General features: G+C 48.0%; 1 protein-coding gene across 1 annotated transcript in view; it reads right to left on the bottom strand.

Moving 5' to 3' along the window:
* Positions 1–3,107: 3,107 nt before the first annotated feature.
* The window catches only part of LOC138492657 (serine-rich adhesin for platelets-like), a 994,122-nt gene continuing 984,420 nt past the window's right edge, over positions 3,108–12,809 (bottom strand). Inside the window, exon 5 of the mRNA XM_069619973.1 lies at positions 3,108–3,799. Coding sequence (XP_069476074.1) covers positions 3,191–3,799 — 609 coding nt within the window. The 3' untranslated portion in view covers positions 3,108–3,190. The remainder of the gene's footprint in view (positions 3,800–12,809) is intronic.

The raw sequence follows: 12,809 nt of genomic DNA, 5'->3' as shown, positions 1-12,809 counted from the left end.
AGACATCTTGGCTTTGTGCCTAACTGATGAGTCTGTCTAGTTATTTGGGTCTCAGATCATTTATTGGTAATTTCATCTGGCACTTGGAATGCTCCTGGTGCTACTGCACAAAAGTAATACAGAAAAACACGTTTTGAATATGGCTTCATACATTGAAGTCTTGCCATTAGAATGGGCAAGCATCCTATATTTCCCTCAAAAGAACAAAGGTATTGGAATGTGCATTTTTTAAATTTGATTTCAATCTTATATTTGAATATCCATACATGCCAACATGCCACATTCCATTCGGGGATGCTAATCCAATCCTGGTTTCAAGTTTGCATTCTGGGCCATGTATGCTAGGATTTCCCCATTATAAACCCAGGACTACAAGTCCCAGAATGCATAGTTAAAACCAGGCCTGGGCTAGCATCTCCCGACTGGAATGGGGCATATTGGCATTCATACATATCTTTATTTTAGTCCATTTTTTGACTGAACATTAATTATATTGAACACCCCTTACAAAACTGATTTTAATCAATTTTATTCCAGAACGAAAACTCAACCATCCCTGGTAAGCCACCAATTACAAGGAGCCCTCTCCATTTAGTGGTTTCCTCTCTACTTGGGATTTTAAGGCTTCTTGGCAGCGGCCCCAAATATTGCTTTGTGACACCTTAGTGCACCTCTTGGATTTTCTATCCCACTTGAAGCACTGATTAAAGGCTCCCACTGAGCATTCTTTCCTACACTGAGAGCACAGAAGTTGGAGCCCTCCTTGCAGCACCAGACAAGACTTTGTTTTCTTTTCACTTTTGAAGAATTTACGACTGACATTGAGGTGTTCCCAGATTAATGGGAAGAATCCCTAAGGGAACAGGAAGATAGTCCCAAGCCCAGGGTACACTTCAGAGTGAAAAGCTGGGTAAATAATCTGAAATGTCTTTTAGTGTGGACTCTGGTATTGCAGTGACACTGACAATGGTGAAGAGAATGCGATCTTGGTGCCAGCACCTCCACCAGCAATGGCCATCCGTGTGGTTCACATAGCTTAGCCACCGCCTGCTCTGTAGCTTCCTCACTATCAGTTCTACTTGGCTTGGCCACTTCAGTTTCTGCTTTCAACCCTTTGTACACCTCCTCGTCTCTCTGCAACATAACTGATCATTTGGAATGCCATCCTAACACGCTCAAAGTCAATTGTCTTCTGCTCTTCTTATTACTAGGCGTATGCAGTAATTGTCTGAATAAGTGCTCTTGTTGCTTGTCCATTTGCCCATTAGTCTGTTTGTTTGGGACTGGTGTAGTCCTAACAGTTCCACCTCCTCCCCACGTTTCTGTCCTACAGGTACACTGTTGTGCCTGTTTTATTAATGGAATTTGACCCTTGCCCCCAAGGCAATCATAGGTCTCAAAAGGCCTTTCTCCCATGGTAGGATGAGACAGCAGTTAATGATGGCCAAGCACTCCTGTGTCAGCAGGAAGTTTGCTTGCTTGCAAATATCCTACTCCTTCTAGTAGGTTTTCTGTGTTGCTCTGTGGAGACTGTCAGGCTCTGGTCCCTGCTCCATGGCAGGACTTGAGCAGTTGGGATATACTGTGTATCAAGTCTCGCTTCACAAATAGACTATGGTCAGGGCCAGAATCTCATGGCAAATCACTTGCTTGTGTTACCCCAATGTCAAATCTTTCCTGGGGTGATTTTCCGAGGGTTTCTTCTCCGGGGGGCGAGGGGGGGTAGTTTCGACACACCCAGGAAGTCGTTCTGACCCAGCTATCTAGTGCTCAGCAGGCTCCCTCCTTAATCATTAAGGCAGAGCCCCCTCCCAGTTGGCATTGGGGGCGCCTCCTGACATGCGCAGTTCAGGCAGCTGTGGTGGGGCATCTGAGGGAGGCGCGGGGGCACTATGGGGAATCCACCTTATACCAGCTCCGGGGTTTGCATCACATTACTAGTGGCGTCCTAAGGCCCGCAGACACCCCCACACTGAGTAATTTAAAAGAGACTGTCACACACCTCCTCGCCTTCTGCCTAGCCCTCTTAGCATTTTGGGACCAGGATATTTTAATCCTAAAAGTATTCCAGACTTCGGCAGAGTCACACACAGACCAATCTTTGAAGAATACATCAGAAAGGCCAAAAGGGTCAAGGTACAATCAGTCATGTGACTGACTATACCCTGGCCCTCCTGGCCTTTTTCTGCCATGTATATGGCTCTGACCAGACCCACTGGCCTTTTGAAGGCACTGGCCTGTAGTCTTGCCCCCTCTGGCTTTATACCAATTCGCAAATGCATAAAAGGGCAGAGTGGATGAAGGAGAAAAAACGCACACACAAGACACAGAAAGGAGCCGGTCTTCGTTTATTTCAGGCAATATCTCGTCTGCAAAGCGGTCACATGTAATGTTGGTGCCTTGCGGATTCATGCGCATTCACTCATCTGCACAATGTGTACAAGACCAGCAGTGCTCACATCCAGTTCATGCAAGAGTATGTCGCTTTGCAGATTGTGGGACAAACGTAGCATGTAGTGATGCTCCTAAAATGAGGGACCCTTGATGGCAGCATGGGAGCTCACAAAACATACTCCAATGGCAAACCAGAGGACATTTCTTTTAAAAGCCTCATATTACCCTGTCGCATAATACAGAGAACATGGCTGTAAAATATGCTAACTTGTTATTGTATTTTATTAAAACATCAAGTTTCTTTTCCAGACAGTGGAACTTTGTTGAACACACGGCTGCAGAAGAAACATATTTTTCCTTTTTTAAAGAAGTGTCTTGGAGCTATGATCTAGAACATGAAAGTGCTTTCTAATCACATAAAATACCTTCGCTGGTGATGAAGCATGACTATGGACATGTCGTGCATAATAGGATGGCATCCAGGGAGAGACATATGGGTTCACAATGCCGTGCTTCTATTTCAGCCTGCTGATCGAACCTTATTCTGTGTAGGCATCCCATCGTGTTCATTTTGTCTATACTGCCTGACATTGTGCATCATGCTGGATGAAAGACCTCGCCTGGGGTAGAAGGGGGCCTACCACAATGACCCATAAGACACTAGACTAGACTATTAGCATTCTGCCAGGGTGACGCAGGAGTCTCAGCTAAAGGCACACAGAGAGATGTGAAAACGGTACCTGGCAACACGTAAGGCAAAATACTTTCTCACTTTATTGCAACTCCAGAAAAATAATCAAAGTTTTGGAAGGGCGCCAATCGGTGTTTTGCTGCTGCTCTGGGAGAGTGAATGAGATGAAACCAAATCATGTGGGTAGCCCGAGAGGAGGCTGGTGCTCGGAGACGATGTGGTGTTAATGTCTGGGAGGGTGGAGGACTCTTCCTGGTAAGATGTTTCGATTGATGATATGCTGGGCACTGCCTTCCTTCGAATCATCTTGGTTTCCCAGGCTAAGTGGAGGCGGTTGGTGGTCTGTGTGGAGGCCCAGAGTGGGTGCGATGCCAGGCAGTGCTCCTCGTGCAAGCTCAGCGGCTGGATGAAGACGGGCCACTTCATGGAGCATTCGGGTCCTCGCATCTGGGCCATTCGTTCGTAATAGAGTTCTGAGATTGGTTTGGCCACAAAGCCAATCTTGCTGGCAAGTCGCTTTTCTGTCCTGTTCTTGTAGACCATGAGGGCAACAGCACTCTCCATGAGGCACTCCAGAATCTCCTCATGGGTGTATCGGCCCCCACCACATGTCGAGCTAGGCTTTGTGCTGCAGGATGGCATGCTGCAGTCGGTGCTCAGATTCCTGGGCAGTGAGACCCACCTAGTGACAGGATGTCTCTCTGGAAGTGCATGCTGAGTAGAAACGGGACAAAACAAACAGGGGTCAGTAAAATCATTAGAATTCCATAATACACAACAGTGCACAGAAGCCTGAGAACTTAGAAGAAACATAAACACTTTTTTTGCCACAGAGATGCCTTCACAAAGTCTGATGCATTGAGCAGACACACATACATAATCTCACACAAATTCCTGGTGACCTCCTGCATGGAAGGGATCGAGTAATCAAGTCAAGTAAATTCAAATTTACATCCATAAAACACACAATAATAAACAACATATATAATAAAAATACATTGCATTTGAAAAAAAGAAAACATTTGTTTCCTGGGCAAACACCTGGAAAAGCTGGCCATCTCTCAGTTTACTCTCCATACTGAATCTGTTGGTTGTCTCCATGACCACCAATCTGGCTTAAGAGCATCCAGAAGCACAGAAACTGCTCTCCTAAACACATGTGAAGACTTGCTCTCTAATCTCGACTCTAGCCTTCCTTCCGTTGTCATTTTCGATCTATCCTCTGCTTTCGACATGGTCAATCACACCATCCTGATCAATCTTCTCTGTTACAACATGGGCATCATGGGCCAGGCCCTAGCCTGGTTGACCTCCTTCCTCACTGATCGACCCTCCCAGGTCCAATGGGGGTCTTTTCTCTCCACCACCTCTCTCTCTCTCTCTCCACATGTGGTGTTACCCAGGTTTCTAACTATTCACCATGGCTCTTCAACCTTTACTTGGCACATCTGGCCCACCTCATCTCTAACTTGTCTCCTAACGTTGAGTGTTTTGTGGATGACCCTCAGCTCTCACTCATTCCTGACTGTCTATCTGCAATTCAGGACTGTTGTGCCTCCAACAATCTCTGCCTTAATGCCAGTAAGACTGAAATCCTTCTCATTGGGACCCTTGCTCCGCCATCCCTCTTTTACTCTGGCCGACCTCTTGGGTCTTCTACCTGCACCTTCCTGCAAGGCAAAAAACCTTGGTGTCATTGTCGACTCCGACCCTCTCCTTCCCTCCTCACATCACAGACATCTTTAATAAGTCCCACTACCAGCTGCACCACGTTAGAGATATTCTTCCTTGTCTCACTTTCCCCCAGAAGCTCACTGTCTCCTGAGCCCTGGTTCTCTCTAGGCTGGACTTCTGCAAGAGCCTCTTTCTAAATCTGCCTCCCTCTTCACCCTTTGCAACTAATCCAGAACAGGACTGCGAGACTTGTCCTTGGCCTGAAGCTAAGGGATTGTATCTCTCCAGTCCTGAAATCTCTCCACTGGCTCCTGGTGGCTGCAAGGATCAAGTTCAAGACCCTCTGCATTGTCTACAAGGCTTTCTGGGGCCAGGAACCACACTACATCCAACTCTCTTCCTAAGCATCTGCCTTCTAGAGCCCTCCGCTCATCCACCTGTAACTCTCTGAGGGTCAGACTCTTCTCCAGGCAGAGAGTGAGGGGTAGATCTCTGTCCTCAGCTGGGGGCTCCCCCTGGAACAGCCTCCCTGCCTCTCTCAAACTTAAACAGGACCACCTAACGTTCCGGAAGCAACTCAAGACCTTCCTTTTCACTTCTGCTTTCTCTCTCTCTCTCTCTCCCCTGCTGATGATGTGTCTGCTATGCTAACTGGTTACCTGGCCACCCTCAGTACCTTAAACAGGCGGCCCCAGGCTCTTTCCATGACCAGTAGCCCCTTGCACTGCCTTCGGGCCTCCCACACACTTAGGGACAGTATCTGTAACCCTACAGTCCCATGCTTCCTTGTACTTACTTTTCTTCCCTATTGCACTCTCCCACCTCTCTCCCCCTAGCACTTCTCTTCCGCCTTACCCCTCGCACTTGCACAATCTGAATGGTACAGGGCCTAGTAAGATTGTTTGTTTTGTCCACCCTTTGTCACCCCTTCCTTGTCTTGTTGCGCCTAAAAACACTTGTGTACAGGTGCGTTATAAATGACTTATCATACACAACTACGACAAGTCAACATTACAGGTCAAAAATAATGAGTATTTCCTAATTTTCAGGGCTTGCCTAAGATATGTCAAAACAGCCCAATTAACTAATTGTGTTTCTGCCCTCAATAAATAGCACAGTGCATGGCAGCATCGTGAAAAACCAGCTTCGTGTAGATTTAGGGTGAGAGTCTTTGCCCTGATGTGTACATCGACAGGGCAAACCAAATAAACAATTTTGTAGATCGTCAAAACATGCAGGCAAAGTTGTGGGGTATATTTTCAGCCCCAGAATGACAAACTAAAAGGCCAGACAAGGCCACTACTGCAAGATTAAAGCTGCCTTATGGGTGCGACCCATTGGAACATGCAGGCCAGTCCAAAACACTTACTTTCCAACATAGGGCCTAGCGAGTGCGAAAAGGGGGCCTCACTCAACACTCAACATTACCAAAATGGGAAGGCATTCAGGTGAAGGAAAGCGTGCCTTAAGACATTGATACAGCAGAGTGTGCCCAATGGATTCCAAAAGACATTTGTGCTGAAAATGCCGACTTTAATTAAAAGGGAAAAGGTACATTTTGTCTGAGTGAAACAAACAGCAGCATGATACATGAGACTGTCATACATTAAAATGCTGTGCATTTGGAAAATAAAGAAGGAATTGTGCATTACACCTAAAATTGAAGCCAAGTGACATATTTCATTTGACACAAACAACAATACTTACTTTCCAGCATGCAAAGTGACATAGGCAAAATGGAAAGGCGTACTTTGTTTTTAAATGGTTTCCTAGGTTAAATAATAGCCTATGTGTGGACAATTCAAGAGGAACGCTCATGTATTTTGAACTGTCAGATTAAAGAAATATATGAATCCATGGAAAGCAGGCCCAAATGCAATGTATTGAAATAACATCTTTCGATTGACACTGCATTCGCTTGCAAATGTGATTTTAGTTTGTTTTTGAAGCTTCCCCCACTAAACTCCCGGGCTATGCATCTGGACTTCTGATCTCAGGGAGCTTTGGCTGAGGTTCACCAGGAAAACAGGTCTGTTCAGTTAAATCCCAAAAAATACAACCGTTTTAGATCAAAATTGTGGAAGGGTCAGATAAAGCAGCCAACAGAACTGACCTTTCAGGACTGTCGTGACACCCTGATAAAATGCCTTTCAGAGAATTCTAATGAAACTTTAAAGACTGTGTATAAACAGACGACATAGATAAGCAGATGTCCAAGTCATGTGACTTTGGAAACACAAAACTGCCTGGGTTTTCTGAAATGTGTTACTGAAGACTTCTATATTATGCATTGCTATTAAATAATATTGGACTCCTTTTTTCTTAATAACAGGAGAATATTGCTTCCTAGTAAGCCCATCATGGACTCATATTCAAGATCAGGAAAAGCCCATCAGTGCTATGTAAATATCAACATCATGCAATGTGTGTAATTTGAGTAATAGGTAAAAGTATAATTTTGGCCCTCCCATAAAGGATGGACATGTGAAACTTGGTGAGCTGATAGAAAGTAAAATTAATATGTGTTTTGCGAATTTTGATGTTCAACTATATGGGTGTATGAATAATCTGTGAAAAATTATAGCGTGCTGAGACCAAAGTCATTTTAATCGTCCAGCCAGGATTTGCTGAATCTGAAAATATAAAGTTTGCGGTGGGTATCTGTAAATTGAAGAAAGTTGTCATGTTGTGATTTTCTGAGAAAACCAAAATGTAACTTAAATGTCATTTTGAAATGATGCATTTCTCTTCTCCCCTCATCATCCATATTCTCCAGCATTGGATCTTTCATGGATTCACATGCTTAGAATATTCCCCGTCGTCAGGCTGGGAATCCCCGGTACATTATATATAGACCCTCTCCCGTAGGAAAACTTTTTCGACGCTTATGCGTCCTATCCACCTTGTTTTGTATCATGCGTGCCCGCACCGTCAGGACGTCATGATATAAATACAGGACCCGCCCCCGCGCTCCCTCAGATTTCAACCGTCTTTCAAAGTAGTGGGATCCTCGTGATTACTGCTAGTGGAAACTAGGTTGTTTCTTTTTTCTGTTTCGCTTCGGCGACGTTCAAATTCTGGAGAATTATGTCTGGAAAAGCGTTATTTCGCCCTTGTGCGACATGTGGCCTCAAAAAAGTTTATGAATGAGATGCCCACATGGATTGTATCTACTGTCTCCACCCGCACCACACGGCGGATACATGTGAGATATGCCAGGGTTTCTCCCAAAAAACCCTTAAGGACCGTAAAAGAAGGCTGGTCGACTGGCTTAATGACGGAGCGGGTGCCTACCCGGCTTCGGAAGTTGGCTCCACGGCCTCCAGGAGCAAGTCGGAACCTCCATCGAAAAAGGTACGGGCAGCAGAAAACCGCGCTGAGGACAAGCATAAGGGGAAGCATGCTGGGTCTTCCTCATCACATAAAAAGCCCTCCTCCTCCTCCTCATCTAAGACGGAGAGGCAAGCGCTGTCAAAATCCTCCTCAGGGGACCGTCCCAGGTCTTCCGTGAGTCGAGACGCTTCAGCCGGGAAGTCTGCATCGAAATCGGCGACGAAGTCTAAGGGCTCGACGACGACAACTTGCTCGTCGACCTCGGTGTCATTGACGATGCCTATTACCGTTCAGGCAGCAGCGGTTGGGATTCCTTCGTCGACGGAGACTCAGTCTATGGCTTGGCTGCCAGAGGTCTATGACCCGATCCCCCCTGAGGTCTTACTGCAGCCAGACACGGCCTGCTCGGTGGAAGGAGAAGGTGGCACAGTTCTGCAGCCATCGGATTTAGGCTTACGGCCTTCCACGTCGGCGACGACGACGAGTGCGAGTGGGGGTATGGTACCTATATCATCAACGTTATTGAACCCCCAGGCAGTTTTGTCTCTGGATGTGCTTAATACTCTTCAGAAGCTCCTGCAGCGGCTGGATACGCAGATCCCTCATCCTGGGACTTCGTCGTCACCTTTTTCTGTACCTCCTGTCGACGAGCAAACTTGTGCGGCTCGCTCGACGACTAAAAACTGATCGACTCCTCAGGCAGTAAAAGATCGTCCTCGAGCGCAGGAGGAGGGTGAGTTGTCGGAGTCCGATTCTATACTGGTGACTCAGGGTCAGACATCTCCCTGTCACCCTCGAGGGACCCAACATGGAATTCGGATGTAGAGGTAGAGTCTACGAGGAGCCAGTCTCAGCCATCTCCTCCGGATGATGTGGGAGCCTTCCATGCAATGATGGGAAAAGCTTGTTCCGAGTTCGGCTTGATTCCTGAGGAGCAGAAGAAAGACTGTTTCCTTTTTGACCATATGGGTCAAAGGAGGAAATCGGTATTTGCCATCCCAATTCTGGACCACGTGTGGCAGGAAGGTCTCAAGACGATGCGCCATCCGTTCTCGGAGCCAGCTATAAAGGGGCGGATTGAGAAGAAGTTTAAAGCTCCGGAGTCCACTCCAAAATGTCTAACATCACAACCTCTGTCTGACTCGGTGGTGTCGGCGGCAGCGGCTAGGAAGGCCAGGGTACAGCAAAAATGTTCAACTCCACCAGAAAGCGAGGCTAGGAGGCAAGACGCCTTTGGCAAAAAGGTGCTCTCGGTCGGTGCGACGACGGTAAGAGCAGCCAATTCCTTAGCGATCGTGTCACGATACGATAGAGAAATGTGGCACAAACTAGCCCCTATCCTAGAACACCTGCCAGATGAACACCGGAAAGCAGCCATGTTACTGTTGCGGGAGGGCGAAGAGGCCTCGAACCACGCAATTAATATTGCAGTTGACCTAGCAGAGTCTGGATTCAAACAAATCAACCATGGCGTAGTACTTGGTCGACAAGCGTGGCTCAAATGTACTACTTTCCGTCCTGAAGTCCAGTACAAGGTCCTTGACATGCCATGTGAAGGGGAACACCTGTTTGGCGAAAAGGTTGACGAAGCGTTGAAGGGGATGAAGGAAGACACGGATACTGCTAGGTCCCTCGGCGCCCTCCAAACGGGTAGAAACTTTCGCTCTTTTCGCCCCTTTAGGGGTGCTTCTGGAAACTCCCGCTTTGGAGCCTCGAGGGACCGTGGATTTAACAGGCCCTCGTACTCTTCACAAGGGTTCAGACGAGCGTCCCAATCGGCACGTAGAAGCAGAGACTATCAAGCTTCCAGGCGGCGAGGCTCGGGTCCCTCGTCGACGAAGAACAAGCAAACCAGCAACCAATGACGGCCTTCGGAACGTCCTGGGGGGACAAGTCTCTCATCACTTCGACCAATGGAAATGCATCACCACAGATCGATGGGTTCTAGACACGATTCGCATGGGTCATGCGCTACAATTCAGAGACAAGCCTCCACGTCTTCCGCCTGTATTTTCGACCCAGCCCCACCTCCGAATCCTACGACAAGAGGCGGCGCTTATGTTGCGAAAAGGAGCGGTAGAGAGAGTTCCTGTGGCACAGGAAGGACACAGAGTTTATTCCCGGCTCTTCGTTGTCAAGAAGCCAAATGGAAAATGGAGGCCCATTCTCGACCTGAGGGTACTCAACAAATGGCTAAAGAGCCTAAAGTTCAAAATGCTAAAGTCCAGGAGGTTATCAGGTCGGTGCAACCCATGGATTATCTGTCGTCACTAGACCTTCAAGACGCCTATTTTCACATCCCAATACGCCCACGACACAGGAGATATTTAAGGTTCGTCGTCGGGCGAAAGCATTTTCAGTTTAAGGTCCTCCCGTTCGGTCTCAAGTCCTCCCCCAGGACGTTCACCAAGTGCTTGGCCCCCATAGCGGCCCATTTAAGGAAGGACGGTCACCATGTCTATCCCTATCTAGACGACTGGCTGGTCAGAGGCTCGTCCATGGAACAAACACGAAACAGTCTAGGGGCCACGATGTCCCTCTTACAGGAACTGGGCTTCGCGATAAACTTCAGCAAGTCCTCCGTAGAGCCTTCGAGGACCTTGGTCTTTCTAGGAGCGGAGTTTCATACGCACACAAGTCTGGTAAGACCATCCAGCAAAAGAATACAGAAGCTACAAAGCAAGGCGTCGGAATGGAGATGTGGTACCAAGGTGTCGGTGCGCAAATACATGTCCCTGATAGGGACCATGTCATCCTGCATTCCGTTGATAAACAACTGCCGTCTGTTTATGAGGCCTTGCCAGGAATTTCTAGCGGACCGTTGGGCGCAGAGCCAAGGTCGTTGGTCCGACAGACTGATCATCGACGAACAACTGGTACAAGCACTCTGTTGGTGGAGAGTCTCTACTCATCTAACGAAAGGAATGCCTCTGGTGGAACCGGAGTTCCAGAAGACGGTGGTGACGGATGCATCGCTGAGCGGATGGGGAGCTCATCTGGATACGTTACAGGTACAAGGCCAGTGGTCGTTGCAGGAGTCCTCCCTGCATATCAACCTGCTAGAACTGAGAGCAGTGAGATGGGCTCTGAAATCTTTTCTTCCTCAACTGAGGGACTCGGTGGTGCGTGTCATGACGGACAACACCACTACGATGTTCTACTTGAGGAAACAAGGAGGGACACGTTCCAGGTCCCTATCGACGGAGGCACAGAAAATCTGGCATTGGGCCCTACAACACAACATGCAAATCTTGGCGTTCCACCTACCAGGCGTGAGAAATGTGGAAGCCGATGCCCTCAGCAGAGAAATTAACGAAGTTCACGAATGGGTGCTGAACGACCAACAACTACAGCAAGTATTCAAGAAATGGGGACATCCTTCCATAGATTTGTTCGCGACGAAGAACAACAGGAAATGCCATCAGTACGCAAGCAGATGGCCTCAGCAGGGCTCACTGGGGGATGCGTTCTCCTTCCCATGGTCGAACAAATTCCTGTACGCATTCCCGCCATTTCCCCTTGTCCGGAGGACGTTGCAATGGATCCTCAGGTACCCATGTCGAGTAATTCTGGTGGCCCCGTACTGGGCCAGACAAGTGTGGTTTTCAGACCTGCTACACTTAGCTGTGGCGGAACCGATGAGATTCCAGAAGACCCCCGACCTTCTGTCTCGACAGGAGGGTGTAGTTTGGCATCACGACCCGGACAGCCTCAAGTTGACGGCCTGGCTCCTGACTTCGCCGAATTCGGTCGGCTAACGATTCCGGAGGACTGTCGGCGTATCCTGCAAGCGGCAAGAGCGCCTTCCACAAACGCCTCATACACGTACAAATGGAGAAGTTTATGTCAGTGGTGTGAGGATCAGCCAGGGTTGGCCCCGCAATCGATTAAGCCGGAACAGCTCCTGCCATACTTGCTGTTCTTAGCTCAAAAGGGCCTATCGGTATCGTCAATAAAAGTACACCTGGCCGCCATTTCCAGGTTTACTCGTCGACAGCATTCGGCACCATTGTTCAGCGACCGCCTGATTAAGCACTTCCTTAAAGGCCTCTTTCGGAGTTTCCCTCCAGAGAAGAAATTTCCGCCGGAGTGGAGCCTCAATCTGGTCTTAACGTCTCTTATGAAGCCTCCTTTTGAGCCAATGGCATCATCGTCTCTAAAGTTTTTGTCGTGGAAATTGGCCTTCCTGGTGGCCATCACTTCAGCCCGCCGTATTTCAGAAGTTCAGGCTCTAATGGTAGACCCACCATACTTACGATTTTTCAAGAACAAGGTAGCCCTTGCCACTAACCCACAGTTCATACCGAAAGCTCCTTCGGTGTTCCATAAACACTCCTCTATTGTGTTGCCTACGTTCTTTCCGGAGCCATGCTCGGTAGTGGAGCGCACGTTACACACATTGGATGTAAAAAGGACTCTCAAGTTTTATCTTCATCGTACGCAACCATTCAGAGAAACAAGACAACTGTTCGTGGCCTATGGTTTGGGTGCTGGAGGAAAAGCCATTTCTAAGCAAGGACTGTCAAGATGGGTGTCATCAACAATTTCGTACTGCCATTCCAGGGCAGGGAAGCCTCTTCTACGACGGCCAAGAGCTCATTCAACTAGAGCAGCGGCATCGTCGACGGCACTGTGGGCTGGAGTCCCTCTGGGGGACATCTGCATGGCGGCTACCTGGGCGGCTACACACACCTTTACCCGCCATTACTGCCTGTCG

The sequence above is a fragment of the Ambystoma mexicanum genome, chromosome 10, assembly GCF_040938575.1.
Source record: "Ambystoma mexicanum isolate Mex_15411 chromosome 10, UKY_AmexF1_1, whole genome shotgun sequence".
NCBI classification, from domain to species: domain Eukaryota; kingdom Metazoa; phylum Chordata; class Amphibia; order Caudata; family Ambystomatidae; genus Ambystoma; species Ambystoma mexicanum.
The sequence above is the reverse complement of the archived record's forward strand: the minus strand, read 5'-3'. Positions and strand labels throughout refer to the sequence as shown.